Genomic DNA, 20,183 nt, shown 5'->3' with positions numbered 1-20,183 from the left:
ACTTTGTAGCATCGGGTAGGATGACCAAATTCTGTTTCTACTAACTGGCCGTGTGGAAAAGAGAATCATTGATCTTGCTGAGCTGGAAAGGAAGAGTTAATGAATTGATAGCATCCTATAATTTCCCCTCCATTTACTTTCACATATATAAAACAATGCCAGCAGGACAAGGGAATAAGTTGTTTGGTCAGAAATGAGATCTGCTCCAATTAAGCTTAAACATTTCCTTTTAGCCTTTATTATGTACGTTTTAAGACTATGCTATTATCCCCAATTAATTACACATGCGTGCAAAAACAGACAAAGCAAGAAAAGTAAATAGCCAAATAACCTCACTTGTGGACAGGGTGAGACTCTTCCAATCTCTGGTCTCTGCAGTATTCGGGTATTTTTCCCCCGTTCCTTCTCCACTTTTTTATTGTAAATCATCTATCTTTTATCCCCTGTTCTGTAACTTTGCGTAGGCTCAATTTATAAGCTACCTCCTCTGTGTACTTATCTACATTCATTCCATTCTAAACTCTTAATTAAAAGATTCTCATGCAAAAATCACATTACCTAACCTAAATTAATACATTTTTGGCATTCCCCCTCATTTTTTCATATTGTCCCTTATCTTTATCCTTTCACTGATTTGTTTTGTGGCATTGCGTTTTTACTTGTTAACTAGCTCATCTGGTTATTCTGTCATTTCTTTATTTAGATTGTCTTGTTATGGAGGATTACACCTGGACCATTACTCATTGCACAACCTTAAAACTGCCTCAGGAAAATCTGAAATGCTGTATCAGCAGAAACACAAGAACCAAAAATGCCTTTATTTTCTTATAATATTCATTTCTCTAACATTTATTATATATTTGACTAACAATTCATTTCACATTCTCTAACAACTGGGTAATTCAGAAACAAGTGCTTCCTCTGCCATCAGTGCAGGCAGGGAGGCAGGCAAGCAGCAGATTCACATGGCAATGATGAAGCCATGGTGATGCGTAGAATAAACTTCCATCTTGAATAGTCCCTTGCAAGTCTTCTTCCTTTGGCAAGAGTCATTGTGGGGAGGATTTAGATTTCTTAAATCCCTCAAAATTGCATCTTTCAGGCTACGGCTACACTGACGGCGACAAATTCGCTGTCATCAGATTGATTTCTCTGGATCGACTGAGCGGTCAGTGGAGACCCGCTCAGTCGATCCAGAAATCGACGTACTAAGACCAGCTACAAAAGTAGCACAGCGCAGTGGAGACGGAGTGCAGAAGAGAAGCTCAGCAGTCGACAGGAGTTACGCAAGTTTTTTGCGTACTTTGCGTAACTCCCGTCAACTGCCGCCAAATCTCACAGGTAAGTGTAGACAGGGCCTCAATCTCGTTCATGGTGGGCATCATGCTCTTCTTCCTTCAACCTCAGCACTGTAAACTTCTGTAAAAGCACACCTTCTTCAACACATTGGACATGACCCCACCATTACAGTCCTCTTGTTCTCAACAGATGCAAGACTGCAACTGGCCGAGATCATCTCAGTATCTCCTTATTTGTGACAAAATTTACAACAGATGACAGATGTTAAGAATATGCCATATCTTTTGACATTGAAAACTGTTTAGTTCTTTGAATAGTGTCCCTATGGATTCTCCACGCCCCTACGCCTCAGATCAGACATTTAGATAGCAGTGTCCTTTTGGCCTGCATATGCACTCCGTGTCTCAACTATCTAGCACTGCATGATCAATCTGTCCTCAGTTCCTTCTCGACCGCTATTGGCCTGAGATGAAGCATCAGCAGAGTCCACGAGATAATTCATTTCTAAACTTTATTTTAGTTTATAGAGTTGCTAGTAGAGTTTATGTTATCTAGGTCTGTTTCCACTTCTGTGGCCTTCATCAAAAATGTCCCCCTGATGGAAGGGTGAGGCTTCAAAATAGAGTCTAGTACCAATTATAAAACCGTGGATACAAACATAGTATCTGATGCTGTGTCACAGATGATTGTATAATGTTCCGCAAAAGTATGAACTGATGCCCAGTTGCTGATCTGCGTATTTCTATGATGGGAACATGATCCGGCTTCCTCCCCTCTACTTTGGAACTCTTAATAAGGGGCTCTGTGGTAGAGAAGGAACTGAGTACGGTGCTTGATTTGGAGCTTGATTTGGAGCAGAGACTTGAACTTGATTTGGAGCTTGATTTGGAGCTTGAATTGAACTTGATTTGGAGCAGAGACTTGAACTTGATTTGGAGCAGAGACTTGAACCTGGGCCTCCCACATCTAACAAGTTCCCTAATCACTGGGCTGGGGAGTCAGCAGCAAATGACTAACTGTAGCAAAACAGTTTACAGAATCTGAACAAAGTATAGGAAATATTACAGATACTGAGGTTAGGTTAAATGAGACAAAACTGGGAAGTTATTTGTGATGACTGTGGAACACATGCACACTTTAGGACTGCGGCAGGTATGTCCCTGGGCTGTGCAATGGCATATGACGGATAATCCTTTCACAAGGATTGGCAGCTGGAGGTCAGAAATGTGAAATCTGTTCTGCCACAGTAGGATTATGATTATTACAAATGATTTTTGTTTATATTGGGCAAAGGAAGAGAACCCAAACAGATATTGTGTGTGATCAGGGTAAGATCATTGATACCTTTCAGAAATATATAGTGTATTTCTTGGCATTCGGGTATCTGTTAGTTAGTTAGGAAGGGGTCTGTTGCAAGATGATGTAATAAAAAGATATGGAGAATGACAGTCTAAGTGACACAATTCACAAACATAATATTTTGAATTTAAAAGATCCTATATAAATTATGTTGATATTTTAGAAAACTAATTGTCTGATATTGTTTCATTAATTTGAAAATGAACAAGGATGGACCTTGAAGATCATGAGCAAAGTGAGAATCAGTGGTGATACGTATAATTTGTTACACAAGGATTCACAAAGACCTTGCTATTAGATATGAGGCACTTCTGGACTAATGCATAGGTTTAATCATCCAAACAGCAGCATCTTGTTGGATGTAGCTATTGATAATTTAGAGTTTGGACGTCTTCTTTGTTTTTGTTGTTGTTGTTGAAATTCTGCATAGGTTTCACTCATCCTACCTATTTTATAACGTTCTTGCTTTGTAAATGAGTTCTTATCCCAGTTTGGACAATGAAGTAGGATGTCTTCCCTTCAGAGAGAATTTGGCTTTAGACTAGACTTCCTGTACAGAGGAGGAATTGCAATCAAGCATGCTTCTAAGCATAATGTTTTTAAGCATTTACTATTAATAAAGTTCAGTACACAGCTGATTTATGTGGTTTTTCATGATGAGAACAGGTCTGTTTTTCTAGTAAGATCAAACTGGGTGACTTAAGAAAATTTGAGCTTGTATTTATAAATGATTGTATGGCTGCGTAGAATAAAACTATAGGTTTTGGTGTCCCAAGCATACATCAGTGTGTTCATTTGAGTCATGAAGGGATGGAATGGTGGATACTAAGTAAGGACTAAAAGAGAACTCTGCTCAACCATAGCAATTGCTTATCAGAAAGCATTTAAACAAGATGAAATAACTGTGATATTCCCCATTTATCCTATTTATTTCTGGTGATTCGGGATGCTAACTGCCCCTTTGAAAATGTCATCATTTCAAGTAAGAGTGGCCACAGGTTCACCAGTAAGGTTAGGTGCAGTACAGGACAACTTCAGTTCTGGAAACAGAAGATTACAGAGCAGTGATGTTGTAATTAAAGGTGCGTGTTTAACTGAACTAGCAAAAACTTATTAGCTGCATTAGGAATTAGCAATATAAAACAAATTACTTCTAGCCTTTAAAGCTAAAATTGTACTCTGTTAGGGGGTAACGATCTAGTGATTGCCCTGCAAGCATTGCTAGTGAGGCTAAGGCCTTGAGCAATAGTGAAAGGTACCAGCCTGAGGCTTACAATAAAGTGGCTTACCACAACCATAGATATCCTTGATCCTCCTTATTGCTTGTCTATAATAGTACAGCTGTTGTTGAAAACAAACAAAATGTGTTCAAAATAAAATGTCTTCAGTCTAGAGATACCACTTCCACGCACACACATACCCCAAAAGACTCATGAAGTACATAAAGTCAACTTCTGATATAGCTGCCAAGTAAGATCTTTGGATCTAATAGTAATTTAGATAACTCCCCACAATCTTTCCTTGTAATCTGTTATAGCTGGTCATTTTCTGTAACATAATTAAGCATTTGTTTCTCTTAACTGCTTATCTGCCATTATAAAATCTAATAAACACCTAAGCTAATGAAATAAGGTCTCTGAGCAAAAGGTTAGATGCTTTGAGATTTTGCGTGTTAACATTCTTTAATTACTACATGCTAATTTTTTTGTGAGCTTGGGCAACAGGAAGAAGCATGGGCACCAACATAAACATTTCTGGTTTCCCATCATTTACATTATTATGCAGTCACTGTCACCATAACATAATCTTAAAGAACTCTTTATCTCTCATCTTCTCTGTAAGATATCTCAGTGATGTAAATTCCTATCATTTGGGTCTCTCCTCTTTCTCAGTGTGATAATTGGTAATATCATTCAGATGTCTTGAACTTCTGAGGCTAATGCTCTTTGCTACAGTGGAACTCAAAGAACCACAGTCAGTATGTGCAATGCTGATATTTTGTGGTTGTCTGTTCTGTTCATCATTTTGCAGTTCTCTCTGTGGTATAATATATAATAATTTTATTGCTAGACATTCCTGCTGAAAATCCGTTTGTATTATCTGGCATTCTGCATAGTGGAACTGAGATTTATGGTAACACAAAAGTGTTGACTCCCTTTTGCTTTGTATTATTGTGCATATAATCAGTAATTACACCCAAACTGTTTTGCTCCTTCATCAGTTTACATCAGACAGTGGTGAGGGGAAATAATAGAGCTTTGCCAAACGTTTTGAGTCCCACCTGAACATACTCTGAAATCACCTCTTACTTCTTCTCTGTTACTCTTTGGCTGAGCCTGCCCCTGGCTAAGAGAATCAAGAGAACTCTTTTGTCTGTTTCTCCAAGTGGATGGAGTGCTGTTCCAGTAACACGCTCTGATTCGGTTGGGGAGGAAAAAGAAAATCAGAAAAAATTCATGCTGTTGTATTTTATAACTTACCAAGCACACATGAATCGTTGTGCAGTTAGGAAAGGGATGTTGTAATATACAGAAGGTGATGTTGGGGTTTTAGGTTTGTTTGTTTTCCCCTTCTCCTTTGGCTGAAAGTCCATTAACATTTCAATCGAACTGGAAAAGGTTTTTTGTTTCTAATCATTTTTTAATGTAGTGTACCTAGCCCTATCCCCTCTAGACAGCTGGCTTAGTCTTTATGTATGGCAGTGGCCAGTCTTGGGTGATTAATTCCATTATTTAGTGGAAACTGTTAGCTTACCTTACAGTTTAGTTTCCCAAGTTGAGATGTGGCAGCAGAATCACGTGCATAAACTTTGCAACAAAATCAAGGCCTATTAGCCTCAGTGTCTGTCTGGCAAGCAGAGGCTTAGTAGTACAATAGAACAATAGTGTGAAGCTCCTCAGTGGAAACTTACTCCTTTTATGTAGTACTGTTACAATATTTGAAGACAAAAGTTGCCGGACCCTGGTGTGTGTAGCAGAGAAGCATCCAGCCCACATACTTACCTTCCAGGCCATGGTCTAGCATATAAAATCTCTATATATACTCATATAAACCCATAGGCAATATGGAACTTGACAAACCTTGCCTGTAGGTTCACTGTGATATTTGAACATAGGGAAAATATGTTCATTTGAACAAACTTCAGGGTCTGTGAATGAATAATTCAGAGAGGGGGAAAAGTTCTACCAAAGCAGTTTTGAACTGAACTTGGAATGGTTTGCACAGCAAAAGGCAAGAGGAGGATGTGGATTTTAATGGTCTAGGCCAAGGGGAGGAGAGGAGAAGCATTCTGAAGATAACAAGCTCAGTCTCCAGTTGATCATATGTAAGTCTTTCTCATGAAGGAGTAAGTAATTTGTTTTGGCCTGCCTGGCCCTGTTCAGGCTAGAAGTGATGGCTTCTCCATAGGATAATATTCTCTGGGATTCTGAGCATGTAATACTGCATAGATAACAGCCATGCTTAATAGATGTGGTATCCCTGTGAGCATTAAGCCTTTCTAATTTTCTACTGTTCCTTGGCTACCCAGATACCTAAGTTATGGGCACTTCACTGTGCTTCTTCCTACCCCACGTCTTAGGCATTTCTCCACCCTTTTATTCTGCTCCCATGTGTTTCTTCATACACTATTAGGTTAATTGTCATATTTATTTATGATTTTTCTTGACATTTCAGTACTTCCCCAGGACTGCAGTTGAAGTATTAACATGGACGTTGTCCTAGACCCAACCCAAACAGCTGTCCAATAGGAAGAAATAACATTGACAGGGGCTTGAATTCCTACTCTTTCCCTTAGTACTCATCTCTTGGCCTTCTCACTTAGGCTTGGTCTACACTGGTGGCGGTGGTCAACAGGAGATATGCAAGGTACATAACATAGTTTGCATATCTCCCGTTGATGTACTTATGTTCACATAGCATGGCGTCTTCACACCATTGCGTCAACGGGAGACGCCTTCTCGTTGACGCAACCTTACTCCTTTCAGGGAGGTGGATTAATGGAGTCGACCGGAGATCCCTCTACACAGACACTCTCAATTGATGCTGCTGCCATGGCAGTGAAGACATACCCTTACGCTTTAAGTGAGGTGAAATACATAGGAACTATGAGCACCTTAATGAGAGCTCCAATAATGATGGAATGAGTGCAGAACTTCTGCTTCTTCTTTGAGTGATGGTCCCTATAGTATTCCACTGAGATTTATGTGCATGTATCATGCACCTAGAGCTTTTTCAAAGTAGTGATATCCATCTATCTGCCCATGTGCCCTTCAGTTCCTTCTCACCACCACATGAGTCAGAGTTTCTGCTGTTCTCTTGTTGTTGGTGATGCATTTTCCATACTTTTCAGAAAAACTGTTTTTATTTTCATACATAGTCAGGATTCTTGCCATTTTTGTAGTAGTTTTCTTGTTTTTAGAAGTTTTGTAGATTTAAGGGCTGGAGATGCCACTTAGCCTTCTGGTTGCTATTACCTCTGCAAGGAGGATTGGAGAATTGGGAGCCATGATGGCAACCCCCCATTTCATAAGGACAAAGTTTCAGTGCACCTGCATCCCAAATTTCTACCAAAAGTGGTTTCCCACTTCCAGCTCAACCAACCCATACATCTTCCCTAACCACACTCCTCAAATGAGGAATGGTGGCTCCACTCCCTTGGTGTGTATAGGGCCCTGGCCTTTTACCTACAAAGCTTGAAGCCATTTTGGAAATCTCCCAGGCTATTTGTCAACATAGTGGAGATAATTAAAGGGCAGACCATCTCCACCCAGAGAATCTCAAAGTAGGTCTCAGGGTGCATTATGCTCTGCTATCAATTATTGGGATAGTCCCCAGTAGATGGGATATGGGCTCATTCCACAAGAGCATGAAAATCAACTACTGCCATGCTCCATGATGACCCCCTTCCAGACATATTTAAGATAGCCACATGGAGCTCGGTGTAAACCTTTTCTTCTCATTATGCTTTAGTGCATGATTCTGTGAATGTTGCCTCATTTGGCACAACAGTCCTCCATTCCACAATTCTATTATCTTCCTCGCACCCTCTGTCTATCTACGTACTGCTTATTAATTATCCTCAGTATAATATAATATGGACTGTCACTTGAAGAAGGAGGTGAGGTTACATATTTGTAACTAGAAGTTCTTTGAGATGCGTGGTTCCCATCTGTATTCCAATCCCACCATTCTTCCCCTCTGCTATGGATCTGGTAGATCTGCGGTGGAGAAGGAACTGAAGATGCAGTCAGTCCACCCACCCTTTATCACCTTGGGCAAAACCATGAGACAGTGCAAGGGTGCATGTGCGAATCGACAGACATTACTTTTTTGAAAAAGCTTCAGCTCCAGGCACATGACACGTGTTCATAATCCTCAGTGGAATACAGATAGGGACCACACATCTCGAAGAGCTCCCTGTTGCAGGTAAGTAATGTCTCCTTCTCTTCTACTATCGAAGCACTAGTTATAAATACATAGTTATAAATTACTTCACCAAATGTAAGACTTCTTAACTCTTCATGGGACAATTTAATTTTTCTATGAAAATTTGCAAGACAAAAATATTCAAATTTTAAAGTAAATATTTTAAAATACTCCCCGTTTAAAATTTTGCCTTGGGAGTCTAACTTTTTTGATGTTTAGAATCTAAAAATCAATAAGGCATATGAACCCAATAATTCACACACAAATTGTCTCATAACATCTTCAGCATTTGTATCATAATGCAAAACCCTAACTCCAATCTCATACATTACCCTGTACACACAAGGCAATCAATTCACATATGTAGATATTAAATATATGATGATTTTGTTGAGGTCAGATTTGAGGTTTTATATTGGTGTGAGATGGAAAAATTGTGTGTCTGTATTGTATTTTTTTACATATTAGAAGTGGAAAGAAGCTTTTCATATATGGTGAAGAATGTCAGTGCAGGTATTAATATATATTAAGAAAAGTTCCCTTCACTAGATATTTCCTTCCTTTTAAGGGACTATATGTGAAGGGTTTGCACTTGTCAAACAAACTAGACTGTATTCTAACAGTTTTGGGTGATGAGATCTGTCTATATTAGTGGTTTGCATGGTACCCAATAACATAGTATCTAAACACATTTTCTTCCTCTCAGATTGCTGGTGTGGATGTGCATTCAAAATATACTCTATGCATTTATAGATTTTTTCCCTTATACATCCTTTGTGGCATTAAATCTACAAAAACAAAGAATTTGGCCCTTTACATATTACCTTATATTTTGAACCTTAACCTACCTGAAAGGTAGAATCATAGAAGATTAGAGTTGGAAGGGACCTCAGGAGGTCATCTAGTCCAACCCCCTGCTCAAAGCAGGACTAACCTCAGCTAAATCATCCCAGCCAGGGCTTTGTCAAGTCGCAGCTTAAAAATCTTTAAAGATGGAGATTCCACTACCTCCCTAGGTAACCCATTCCAGTGCTTTACCACCCTCCTAGTGAAAAACATTTTCCTAATATCCAACCTAGATCTCCCCCACTGCAACTTGAGACCATTGCTTCTTGTTCTGTCATCTGCTATCATTGAGAACAGTCTAGCTCCATCCTCCCTGGAACCCCCTTTCAGGTAATTAAAGGCTGCTATCAAACCCCCTTTCATTCTTCTCTTTTGTAGACTAAACAAGCCTCGTTCCCTCAGCCTCTCCTCATAAGTCTTGTGCTCCAGCCCCCTAATCATTTTTGTTGCCCTCCACTGGACTCTCTCCAACTTCTCCACATCCTTTTTGTAGTGAGGGGCCCAAAACTGGACACGATACTCCAAATGCAGATTAGAAGGGAATAATCACTTCCTCGATCTGCTGGCAATGCTCCTACTAATGCAACCCAATATGCTATTAGACTTCTTGGCAACCAGGGCACACTGCTGACTCATATCCAGCTTCTTATCCGCTGTAACCCCCAGATCCTTTTCTGCAGAACTGCTGCCTAGCCCGTCAGTCCCCAGTCTGTAGCTGTGCATGGGATTCTTCTATCCTAAGTGCAGGACTCTGCATTTGTCGTTGTTGAAACTCATCAGATTTCTTTTGGCTCAGTCCTCCAATTTGTCTAAGTCACTCTGTATCCTATCCCTGTATGTACCACTTCCCCCAACTTAGTGTCATCTGCAAACTTGCTGAGGGTGCAATCTATTCCATCCTCCAGATCATTAATGAAGATGTTGAACAAAACCAGCCTCAGGACCAACCTCTAGGGCACTCTGCTTGTTACCATAAAGGACTTTCTGTTTGACATACATAGAAGGTTTTTGGGCCTGCTTTTGATGTAAATATATTAGGGTGAAGTTTCTCTTATAGTTTCCTAGTAGAAATACAATTGAAAATTTCCTAAACTGCACATATTACTGATTTCAGCTAGCAATTACCTTTTTAGAACAGAGCGAGTGCATCCTCCATTTCCCGTGACACCGATACAAGATGATCAGAGAATGATCACTGGTAAAAGTCAATCAATTAATTGCATTAAAATGTTAACGATAAGAAAGTAGCTGTTGCTAAGCATTGGGGAAGGGAGTGTGTGTGTTATTGGGAAATGTCTTCTCCTCTGGGAGGGACAGGGCTCTTTTTCCTTAACTGACAGTCTCTTCTTATGCCTCTTCTGGACACTTCCCTAGGAACTCATCAGTTCCTCCTCCCACCTCCTCTGGTTAGTTGAGGTCCTGAAAATACTTAGGACAGCCGAGAGAAATATACTTCATTACATCCTTGTTTGATAGATATGGTACAGTTGATTATTTGTGCTCGATTCTCATTCTTTGGTCTCTAAACTATGTCATAGGTGCCTTTTGATTGACTAATAATGACTAATAATAGTGTGTTTTGGCCAATGACATCAAAAAGCTTGTTTGTTTCTCTTAAACAATTTGGAAGGAACATGTGGGGAGGAAGATGGGGAGACAGTCCTGATGCACAAATAAATCAGCGTATCAGTTTCTCTTAAATTAAGAAAGTGTAGTGAATTTAGTCATGTGAATTCAATACACACATTGCTGCAGACTCTTCTAATCCTATCTTGGCTAAAAAGCCTAAATCTTTTTTTTTTAAACTGTTAAAGTGTCTGTTGATGACATTTGTTGCCATTATGACTGTAAGCCCCCAGCTTTCATGTACATATATTCTATCTGTCCTCAGGCCAAGAACCATTTTGCAGGCGTAATGCAAGAGCTGTGTGGGTGTATATAAACTCTAGCCTGTACAGCTTGCCATGTTCTCAAGTGGGAGGGTAATTTTGCCCCTTTATTGATTTTACTGATGTCTCTTATGAGCAAATAGTGCCATTTCCCTCACCCTGTGATGAATTGCGTGTGCTTCAGGGTGGGTTGTTGCTCACCAGACAATTAAGCAGGAGCCACAGCCTTGCTTCATTTTCCTCAAACCTTTAATGAGTGACAGACACCTGCATCATATCATATATAATCTTAACATTTTAATATATACAAGCGGCATTCTGGTATGTTCTCCTAAAAAAAACACTGCTTAGACTGATTGAAAAACACTTACATTACAATCGATTATATTGTGCTAAAATCTTCAAAAAGTAAACTGTAAATTTTACATAATCTCTGTGCCAGGAAATCTTACTGTTCTAGGTACCTGCATTAACCATAATATCTATGCGTCAGTGTTACTGCAGTATTGCAGTCACTGTAGAGTGGCAAAAACCTGGATTTTAATGGCGCCCTCTGTACAGATTCTATAGATTTTTCCCTCTTCCATAAAACTTCTTAAGGGGAATGAAAATAAACATGGGTTAAATGTTTGTGCTTTCTATGCTGTTTTTGCTCCATTTCTTTGCTGGTTTCCGTAAGTGCTAACATGTACAGTTTCTTTGTCTTTTAGAATGTCGGGTAGTGAAATCTACTTCCTATACCAAAATAGCTTCAACATCACGTAGGAGCACCACCAAGAGCCCAGGTCCATCTAGACGCAGCAAGTCTCCTGCCTCTACCAGTTCAGGTAAAGCAAAGGAGAAATGTTTCCTACTAGCAAGAACAAATGTTTGTGAATACAATTGGTAAAGTGTTTACAATCTCTGGGTTTCTTGCAAAAAATTGTACTTATACAATATTTTACACTAAAATGTCATTTTTTGTATCAATTACCTCAATATGTGTGAGAGAACATTTATTTCCCAGTCTAAATTATAGAAAAAACACTGCAAAATCTTACATACCATGACATGGTAACTACTGTTATTGTTAGTCATGTTTATTATGGTAGTGCCTGAGGACAAACCAAGAATGGGGCCACATGTGCTAGGCACCTTACAAAAACAGAGTAGTAGACAGAAGAGTTTATAGTTTAAATAGACAAGGTAGTCATGGAGTTAAATCAGACTTTAAAAAGTGTGAGAGCCTGTTTGCTGTTCTATTGGCTCTGCATTGACATTAAGGCCATGCTTATGGATGCAATTATATTAATGTACACTGAATTCATGTGTGCATCAACATTTCAGTGCATAATCACCATTCTTTTGTGCACAAAGTAGGTATATAGAGATCCTCTGGCAGACCCCAAATCTATGGCATAGTTGCAGAAAAAAAATTGGCAATGTTTTCAACATGTTGGTAATTATGTGAACACAGCGCGGTTTTGGACACGAGGTTAATAGCAGGGTTGGCCAGAAAACAAGAATTCTGTTTTGTGAAAGAATTTGAGGCTTTGCAATTTATTTTTGTTCCAATGCAAAACAAAAACGAGACTTGTGAAGTTTTGAGAGACAGACCCACTGACTCCAAAATAGCCAATAGTTCAGTGGTTAGGGCACTTACATAGGATGTGGGAGATTGAGCAGATTCAGTCTTTACTGGCTCTGGGGGCTGTAAAGGAGGTTCCCCTGCAGCTTCAGGGACAGGGATTCTACTCCTGGTATTTCCTGATTCCCAAGCCCAAGGGAAGGATGAGACCTATCCTCAACCTCTGCAATCTCAGCAAATATATCAGATATGTGAGTTTCTGTGTGGTCACTCTAGCAACTACCATCCTCACTTAAATCATGACTGGTTTGTTGCCCTAGAACCTCAGGATGCTTATTTTCATGTAGCAATTCTCCCGAGTCACAGGAGGGTTCTCCAGTTTGACATCATTGGTTGGCACTACCAGTATACAGTGCTGCCTTTCAGCTTGTCTCCCTGGGTTTTTACTAAATACATGGTTGTGGTGACAGCATATCTCAGGAAGAAGAGAATTCTTATCTTCCCATATCTGGAGGATTGGTTATTGAGAGGCAAATCCAGAGAAGAAGTCTTCTGTCATGTCCAGTTCACACTATGCCTACTCAATCATCTAGCTCTCATCTTAAGAGGCGGGAAGTCAACATTGGTTCCATCTCAAAGAATCAACTTCTTGATAGACCCTATGAGTTTGAGAGTATTTATGCTGACCAAGCAATTCTAGGTCATTTACCATTTACTATGTCTGGAGTTGCAATGTCAACCCAATCACAACCCAGCTATTCCTGATGTTGTTAGGTCATATGGCTGCATGCACACAGGTAGTCCAGCATACCATGATGCACCTACATCCTCTTCAGATGTGGCTGAAGTTGGTCTATCATCCGAATCATAATCCCTTGGACTGAGTAGTCCAACTTCCTCTGCCAATCCTGGACTCCATACAGTGATGAATGGTTCAGGACAATGTGTGCCAGGGTGTTCTCTTGCTGTGTCTCCACTGGCCAGGGCTATTGTCACCAATGTCTCCTTAATGGGTTGGGTAGAGTACCTGTGGTCACTGAAAGTTCAAGGCCTGTGGTCAGCACAAGAAGTTTCTCTGAAGATCAGTGTCCTGGAGTTTTGTGCCATCTAGTATGCCTGTCAGACCTTTCAAGATCACATCAGGGACTCGGCAGTTCTCATCCTTAATGACAATGCCACTGCGATGTATTATGTGAAGAGGCAGGGGGGAGCACACTCCAACACACTGTGTCAGGAAGCAATCAGGCTCTGGCAGTTTTGCATTAGGGAATGTATTATCCACATGGACCATCACTTACTTGGGGTTCAGAATCACTGGATGGATCCACCTCAACAGAAACTTCTCCCTGAATCACAAATGGTCCCTGAAGCCCAGCGTCCTGCGGTCCATTTTTGCAGTTTGGGGGATCCCAACAATTGATCCTTTCACCACAAGAGACCATAAGAAATGCCAGCTATTTTGTTTCTGAGGGCGTCTCAGTCTCAATTCTGATGCTTTTCACCTGAGCTAGGAATCGGCACTCTTCTATGCTTTTCTTCCAGTGCTGATCATTCTGCACGTCATTCTCAAGCTGTAATTGGACTGTGCCAAACTCATTCTCATTGTTCCAATCTCCTCTGTTTATCAGTTTGACCTATCATATCCCTTTCTCTTCATACCAAACTCCTGACTCAGCGTCACAGTCAGGTTTTGCATCCAGCACTCAGGTCCTTGCATCTCCCAGCAAGACTGATGCATGGTTAAATGAGGAGAAGGAATGAGGTTCAGAGGTGGTCTGGCAAGTCTTGCTCAGTAGTATAAAGTCCTCTAGCAGAGCAACCTACTCCACTAAGTACAAGCAGTTCTTGAGGCGGTCATTAGCCTGGGAAGTTCATCTGAAGTTAGCTGGTATCCAGACATCTTGGAGTACCTGTTACACCTTCAGTCTTCTGGTCTTGCAATCAGTTCATTGAGAATCCACATGGCAGGAATTTCAGTGTTTTATCCACCCATCCATAGGAAGTTGGTGTTTTCAAACCCCATGTCAGTGAGGTTCTTGAAAGGAGTCACTCATCTTCACCATTGGTTAAAGAGCCGATTCCATTGTGGGAGCTTAATACTGTCTTAGCAGCTTTTATGGGACCTCTGTTCAAGCCTCTGGCAACTTCCTCTTTCTCCCATCTGTGTCAGAAAACTGCATTCCATGTGGCAATAATGTCTGCAAGGAGCGTAGGTGAATTATAGGCTTTGAGGGCAGAACCTCCTTAGTTTTCTAAACACAAATTTATCTTGTGGCCATACCTAGGTTTTTATCCAAAGTGGTTTCCCAGCTTCACTTGAACCAAGCTATATATTTACCAGTATTCTTCCCCAAACTGCATTCAACCCTCCGAGGAACATCTTCATACATTGGACGTCAAGCGAATGTTTAGCTTTTTATCTGGCTAGGACAGAACCATTCCACTCTTCACCTTGTTTGTTTGTTTCATAGGCAGACCAAATGAAGGGTCAAGCAGTCTCTTCACATATGTCAAGGTAGATAACTTCCAGTAGTCTGACAGCATACCCAGGCTACACCTCCTCAAAGGGTGCAAGCCCATTCCACAAGAGTCCAAGCAACGTCAATGGAATTTTTAAGTGGCATTCCTATATTGAACATTTGTAGAGCTGCCACTTAATCCTCTGTGCATACTTTTACAAACTACTATGCCATTACTACTGCATCCAGATCAGATGCAAACTTTGGGAAGGCAATCCTGCAGTCCTTATTCAAATAGACTCTGAGCCTCAACTCCTACGAGTACTCCTTGTGAGTCACCTAGGTAGAATACATGGCTGCATCTGCTCAAAGAAGAAAAAGAGTTACCTATCTGCAACTGTTGTTCTTCAAGGTCTGATGCTGATGTGTATCCAACAACCCATCGTCTGTCCTCTTTGCATCGGAATCTGTGCTTCTGTTGCTTGGTGCAAAGGAACTGAGGGATTCAGAGCGGTGCTGCATTTATATGGCCAGAGGCAGAACCCAGGATGCAGGGCATGAGCACCACTGCTGTATATACTGCTAGGGAAAGCAGTCCGGCTCCGGTGCGCATGGTGCACACACATCTAAGTAGAATACACATCTGCATCGCATCTTGAAGAACAACAGTTACAGGTAGGTGACCATTTTACCTCCTGATCCAGGAATACACACACAATGGCCAGTGCGCATATTTTTTTCCACTCAGTTGTCTCTGTTGTCAGTATCCAACCTCCCCTCCATGTGTCTTTGGCAACATCACATTAATCTGACCTCAGATCAGTAGCCACTTCCTCCTGCCTCATTCCCCAGGGGTTAATAAAACACAGATTTTCTCAAACAACCAATCCAAGGCTTGTCTACCCATCCTCATTTCCTGCCCTCTCTGCAAATGCAACCCTTCTTTCTGTCCCCCCGTTTCTCCCCCAGCAAAGTCCTCTGTCTCCAGATCCTCCCCACTCTATATAACAAAAATTTTGGTTAGACCATCTGCTGACTATTTTGCTGCGTTCACAGTAACCCTCCTCATAAAATAAAAACATGTTTATACAATTTATAGCAAGCAACATGAGTTATTAAATCTTTATTGCACAAGTGTAGAAACTTTCAGACTAGAAATGTCAGTGGTGGGGTGTTCCCCCAGGGCAGTGGGTTTGGCAGAGTCCGTCAGACTTCCCAGGCAAGCATAAAGTAGCTGCACTTGCGCTATAATCCTTCTAGACTTCACATCTACCAAAGTGAGGTTGTGAACATGTTCTTAAATACTGTTCACCGTTTGGGTTTGACTGCATTGATCTGCACTGAACCATACACCCAAGTTCGGAGTACTCTTCAGTTCAAACCCTGAAAATCCTTTTAAAATTAAAAGTTTTATTTTTTCTTCAGTCATCGTATGTATTCAAAGTGGGGGAAAACCCCTCCTTTCTTAGTTTTCAAAAACTGAGGTATTCTTTTCAGTTTCAAGCTGTTTCCGTTTTCTTTGATGGTTCCTCAGGGCAGGTCTACGCTGCCGGCAAAATTCGGCGGCAGTTGACAGGAGTTACGCAAGCTACACAGAGTGGCTTGTGTAACTCCCGTTGACTTCATTACTTCCCTTTAGCACGCCGTCTCCATTGTGCTGCGCTGACAGGGAATGCGTTGCCATCAACGCAGCACTACGCCTTTTTTGGAGGTGGTTTTAATAGATCGACTTCCAGATCGATTGAACATGTCTTCACTACTTCTCAATCAATCTGGAAAAATCGATCTGATGGTGGCGAATTTGCCACCACCAGCGTGCACACACAGCCTCAGTGTTTTTCCAGGGCTGGACAATGGCTACACGCTTTAAGCCAGTGTTGACTGGTTGGCTCGACTCCTCTTTGCCTGATTTCTTCACTGCCCTGTTGTGAGATGATGCTGAAGTTGCACCACAGTTACAATTACAATTTCTGCATATTGTGATATATCAAGGGCAGAGGGCGGCAGAAGAGTACCTGAAGGGAGGTATATCAGTGCCAGAATGATCAGGGCTTTATTCCCGGCAGCCTAACCAGGGGCAGCTGGGGCCAATTAAGGATCAGCCAGGTGCTCCATAAAAGGGCTCCGCCCCAAACACACAGGGCACAAGCTGGAGGGAGCAGAGGAGTTGTGCTGTGTGGAGCGGAGCAAAGTGAAGTAGTGGACCAGAGCAGCAAAGTGTGGACGAGCGGAGGAACCCCAAAGGAGGTACTGAGCCCAGCAAAGGGCAACACAGACACAGGGCCTGAGAGGCCAGCAGGACAGAGCGGGGAAAGTAGTCCAGAAGAAGAGGCTGTGGCTGCCAAAATACAGAGCCAGTAGTTTGCAGCTGCTATTCATAGGGCCCCTGGGCTGCGACCTGGAGGAGCGGGTGGGCCCGGGTCCCTCCCTCCCTCCCCCAGGGAAGACAGGGTGACGGGCACCTTCCTGGCCCCCAACGGGAGCGAAGCACAAGATCCACTAGAGGGAAGCCAGCCATCAGCCACAATATACATAACCATACTCTATATACATATCTCACAATGACTGTTAAGTTCAGTGCATTACAGGCTTCCATAAAAGATCTTACTCAGTATACTCTTACAGTAAATATCATAGTATGCAATTAGTTTGTTTAACTGCTTATTTTGGGGGGGTAAACATTTGGACTGTGTGGACCCTGATGTTCACAGCACATTGGGTAAAAATTGACCGATTGGCACCATTTTGACCCACATCACAGCAATAGTGTGATTTCTATCTCTGCACAAAAATAATTCCACCGGAAAACTTTTTGTAAAACGTCTATTTTGAAGAGGCTTAATCTCCAAAACCCCTGGCTCAAATGATACCAAATGTGGGTCACTAACCTTACCCGGTATCTTCCTAAGGTGCATCAAATTTCAAAGGAATCCAGCTAAGCATGTTAATATTTAGAAGACTTAGAAAGGCTGACCTTTAAGCAGAAGTGGTGACACAATCTGTAGTGATGCTGCTGCACCTATGTAATGAGCCTGTTCTCTGTCGGACTTCTGTCTTGTTTGTTGCAGAAGTTGGAATGGGCGTGGTGAATGAGACAGGGGACTGTTGGAAAAGGAAGGATAGTCTCATTTAGGCAATTAAATACCATCCTGGATAATTGCTTCCTGTTTTTGCCAAAGTTCCCATGTGTTGCTGGGCTAGCCACTTAAACAAAACTTTTCACAGGTGACTAATTATGGGTTCCTCATTATCTGGGGGCCCAATATAAAATCTGGAATATGATTTGCAGAAGGTCTGCGCTTTCCCACCTTCATCTGAAATCAGTGAGAGCTTTGTTCTGAATACAGATAGTGCTATAAAATGGTAAATTCTCTTAAAAATCCAGTCCTACACATCTCAAATCAGGCACCCAAAATTATTGGAGACTTTTGATCTTAATCTCTGTGTGCCTCAGTTCCCATCTGTGTAAAATTAGAATAATACCACCTAAACTCAAAGGGTCTCATGAATACAAATCCATTAAGGTTTGTGAGGCACTCAGATGCTACAGTACCAAGCACCATAGAAAAGCCCAGGAGCAAATTAATACTTGTATTCAGAGTATGGTTTGATTGGTGTGCAGTACATAAGGCACAGAGCTATACATTGAACAAAGGGATGAAATGAAATATAGGATAGCTGCTCATTCAGTGAGCAACACCCATCCTGGATCCTGAATGAGGCAAGGGTCCTGTGTGGGGAGAAAACTGTGGGATCATGTAATCAAAGTATCACAAAGGGGCTGAATTAGGATTGCACAGGCAACCTTAAATCTGGCATTTCCTAACTTTGCAAATGTAATGTTCTTTAAACGTTGTTTTTGTATGTCATTGCCCAGATTTTCAGAAAAGCAAACAGGAAAAAAAAACAGAATTTTTTTCATGTGGGACCATTTTACTCCCATGTGGTTTAACAGCAGGGTTGGAACCTTCATAGCTCAGACCTCTGCCACTTGAGCTGACAGAGTAACTGATAGAGACAACCCACTAATGTTATGTGACTCAGCCACTAGGGGGAGAGGAGGCAAACACTTAGCCAGCAGATTCACAGCTGTTTCCTGCCACGGGTGGAATGTAGAGACTCAGGAGCCCTGGGTTTTATTCTAGGTTGTAAGGGGAGTGTACTGTAGTGATTACAGACCGTTCTGCCCCATTTCCTCCAAGCCCTGCCCCCTTTCTGCCCCCATCTTGATACTAGGTAGACATCTTGCCAATTTTCACATCCCTGCCCTAGAATATGGAGATACTAGAGCTTCTGAACTAAACATTTATAAGAATTATAATGTGGGAAAATACCATTTTTCCCCTACGTCGTTCTGATAAATGGCTAAATCGTTTTCGCTGAAACTTTCCAAAACAATTCAGCCCAAGTCAGACACTTAGCATGCAAAATTTCAGTCTAAACTATTAAAGTTATAAAGCAAATGAAAACAGGATCTTATGACGGAAAGTGTTAAGAAATGCTACTTGTGCCACCTATAATTAGGATGTGATTTCCATAGAAGCAGCCAGAGTGCAGTACTAAGCAAAATGGGTACAGTTTTCTTTATAGTTTTAATGGGAAAGGATTATGTTTGCACAGTCTTGTTTTCATTAGATTATTCTAACAGAGCCATGTTCTGCTGTTTGCTGTTCTTTTTTTTTTTTTTTTTTTTTTTTTTTTTAAGAATAGCTTCTGAATTATAATGCCTTGCATTTGACCTTTAGCAGAATTAATTGCCTGTCTGTTTTACCTCTGCCCCTATTGTTCTGTAAATAGGATATAATAAGAAATACCAGAGACTTAAATTTGAGAACATTATTTAAAAAACAAAACCAATCAAAGTACAATAATTATTTGCAACTACCTCGTACAAAATCTCAGACAATAAAAATGAGTGTTTTGGGAGGTTTTGTTACAAATATTTTAGTAAGAACAACAAGTAGCAATTAAGCCATTCTTGGAAACATATGTAAGAAATCATCTTAAAAAATAAATGGCAATCTTATGGTCCTCTTTGGTCACTAGACTTGTATGTACATTCATTTTGGAGAAAAATATTATCGTAAAGACAGGTGCGCACATTGTCTTTTTCAGCTGTAAGTTTGGAGAAATAAATTTTGCGGGGTTTTAGAAGAGAGAGACCACCCCTAAAATAATAAAAATGCACAACGGAGCTTCTGTAGGCAAGCACCAGTAATTGAGGTAGACAACACACCTCATTGCCACAATCCTCTATCAGAGAGACAAGGAACATTTTACAACTGCTTAAGACATGATTAAAAAGTCTGCTCATGGTATGTGGGTATGGCTTTTAAT

At 41.0% G+C, this 20,183-nt stretch overlaps 1 protein-coding gene across 5 annotated transcripts in view; it reads left to right on the top strand.

Annotated features, from left to right (window-relative positions):
* Positions 1-20,183, top strand: part of DCLK1 (doublecortin like kinase 1) — a 310,392-nt gene that overhangs the window by 204,876 nt on the left and 85,333 nt on the right. For all 5 annotated transcript variants that reach the window (XM_067562996.1, XM_067562994.1, XM_067562997.1 and 2 more), the window contains one exon: positions 11,531-11,647. In XM_067562996.1, the coding sequence (XP_067419097.1) occupies positions 11,531-11,647 (117 nt within the window). The remainder of the gene's footprint in view (positions 1-11,530; positions 11,648-20,183) is intronic.

Source organism: Emydura macquarii, unplaced genomic scaffold (assembly GCF_026122565.2).
Source record: "Emydura macquarii macquarii isolate MOO-44397 ecotype Brisbane River unplaced genomic scaffold, CSIRO-AGI_Emac_v2 contig_2473, whole genome shotgun sequence".
Lineage (NCBI taxonomy): Eukaryota > Metazoa > Chordata > Testudines > Chelidae > Emydura > Emydura macquarii.
The sequence above is the reverse complement of the archived record's forward strand: the minus strand, read 5'-3'. Positions and strand labels throughout refer to the sequence as shown.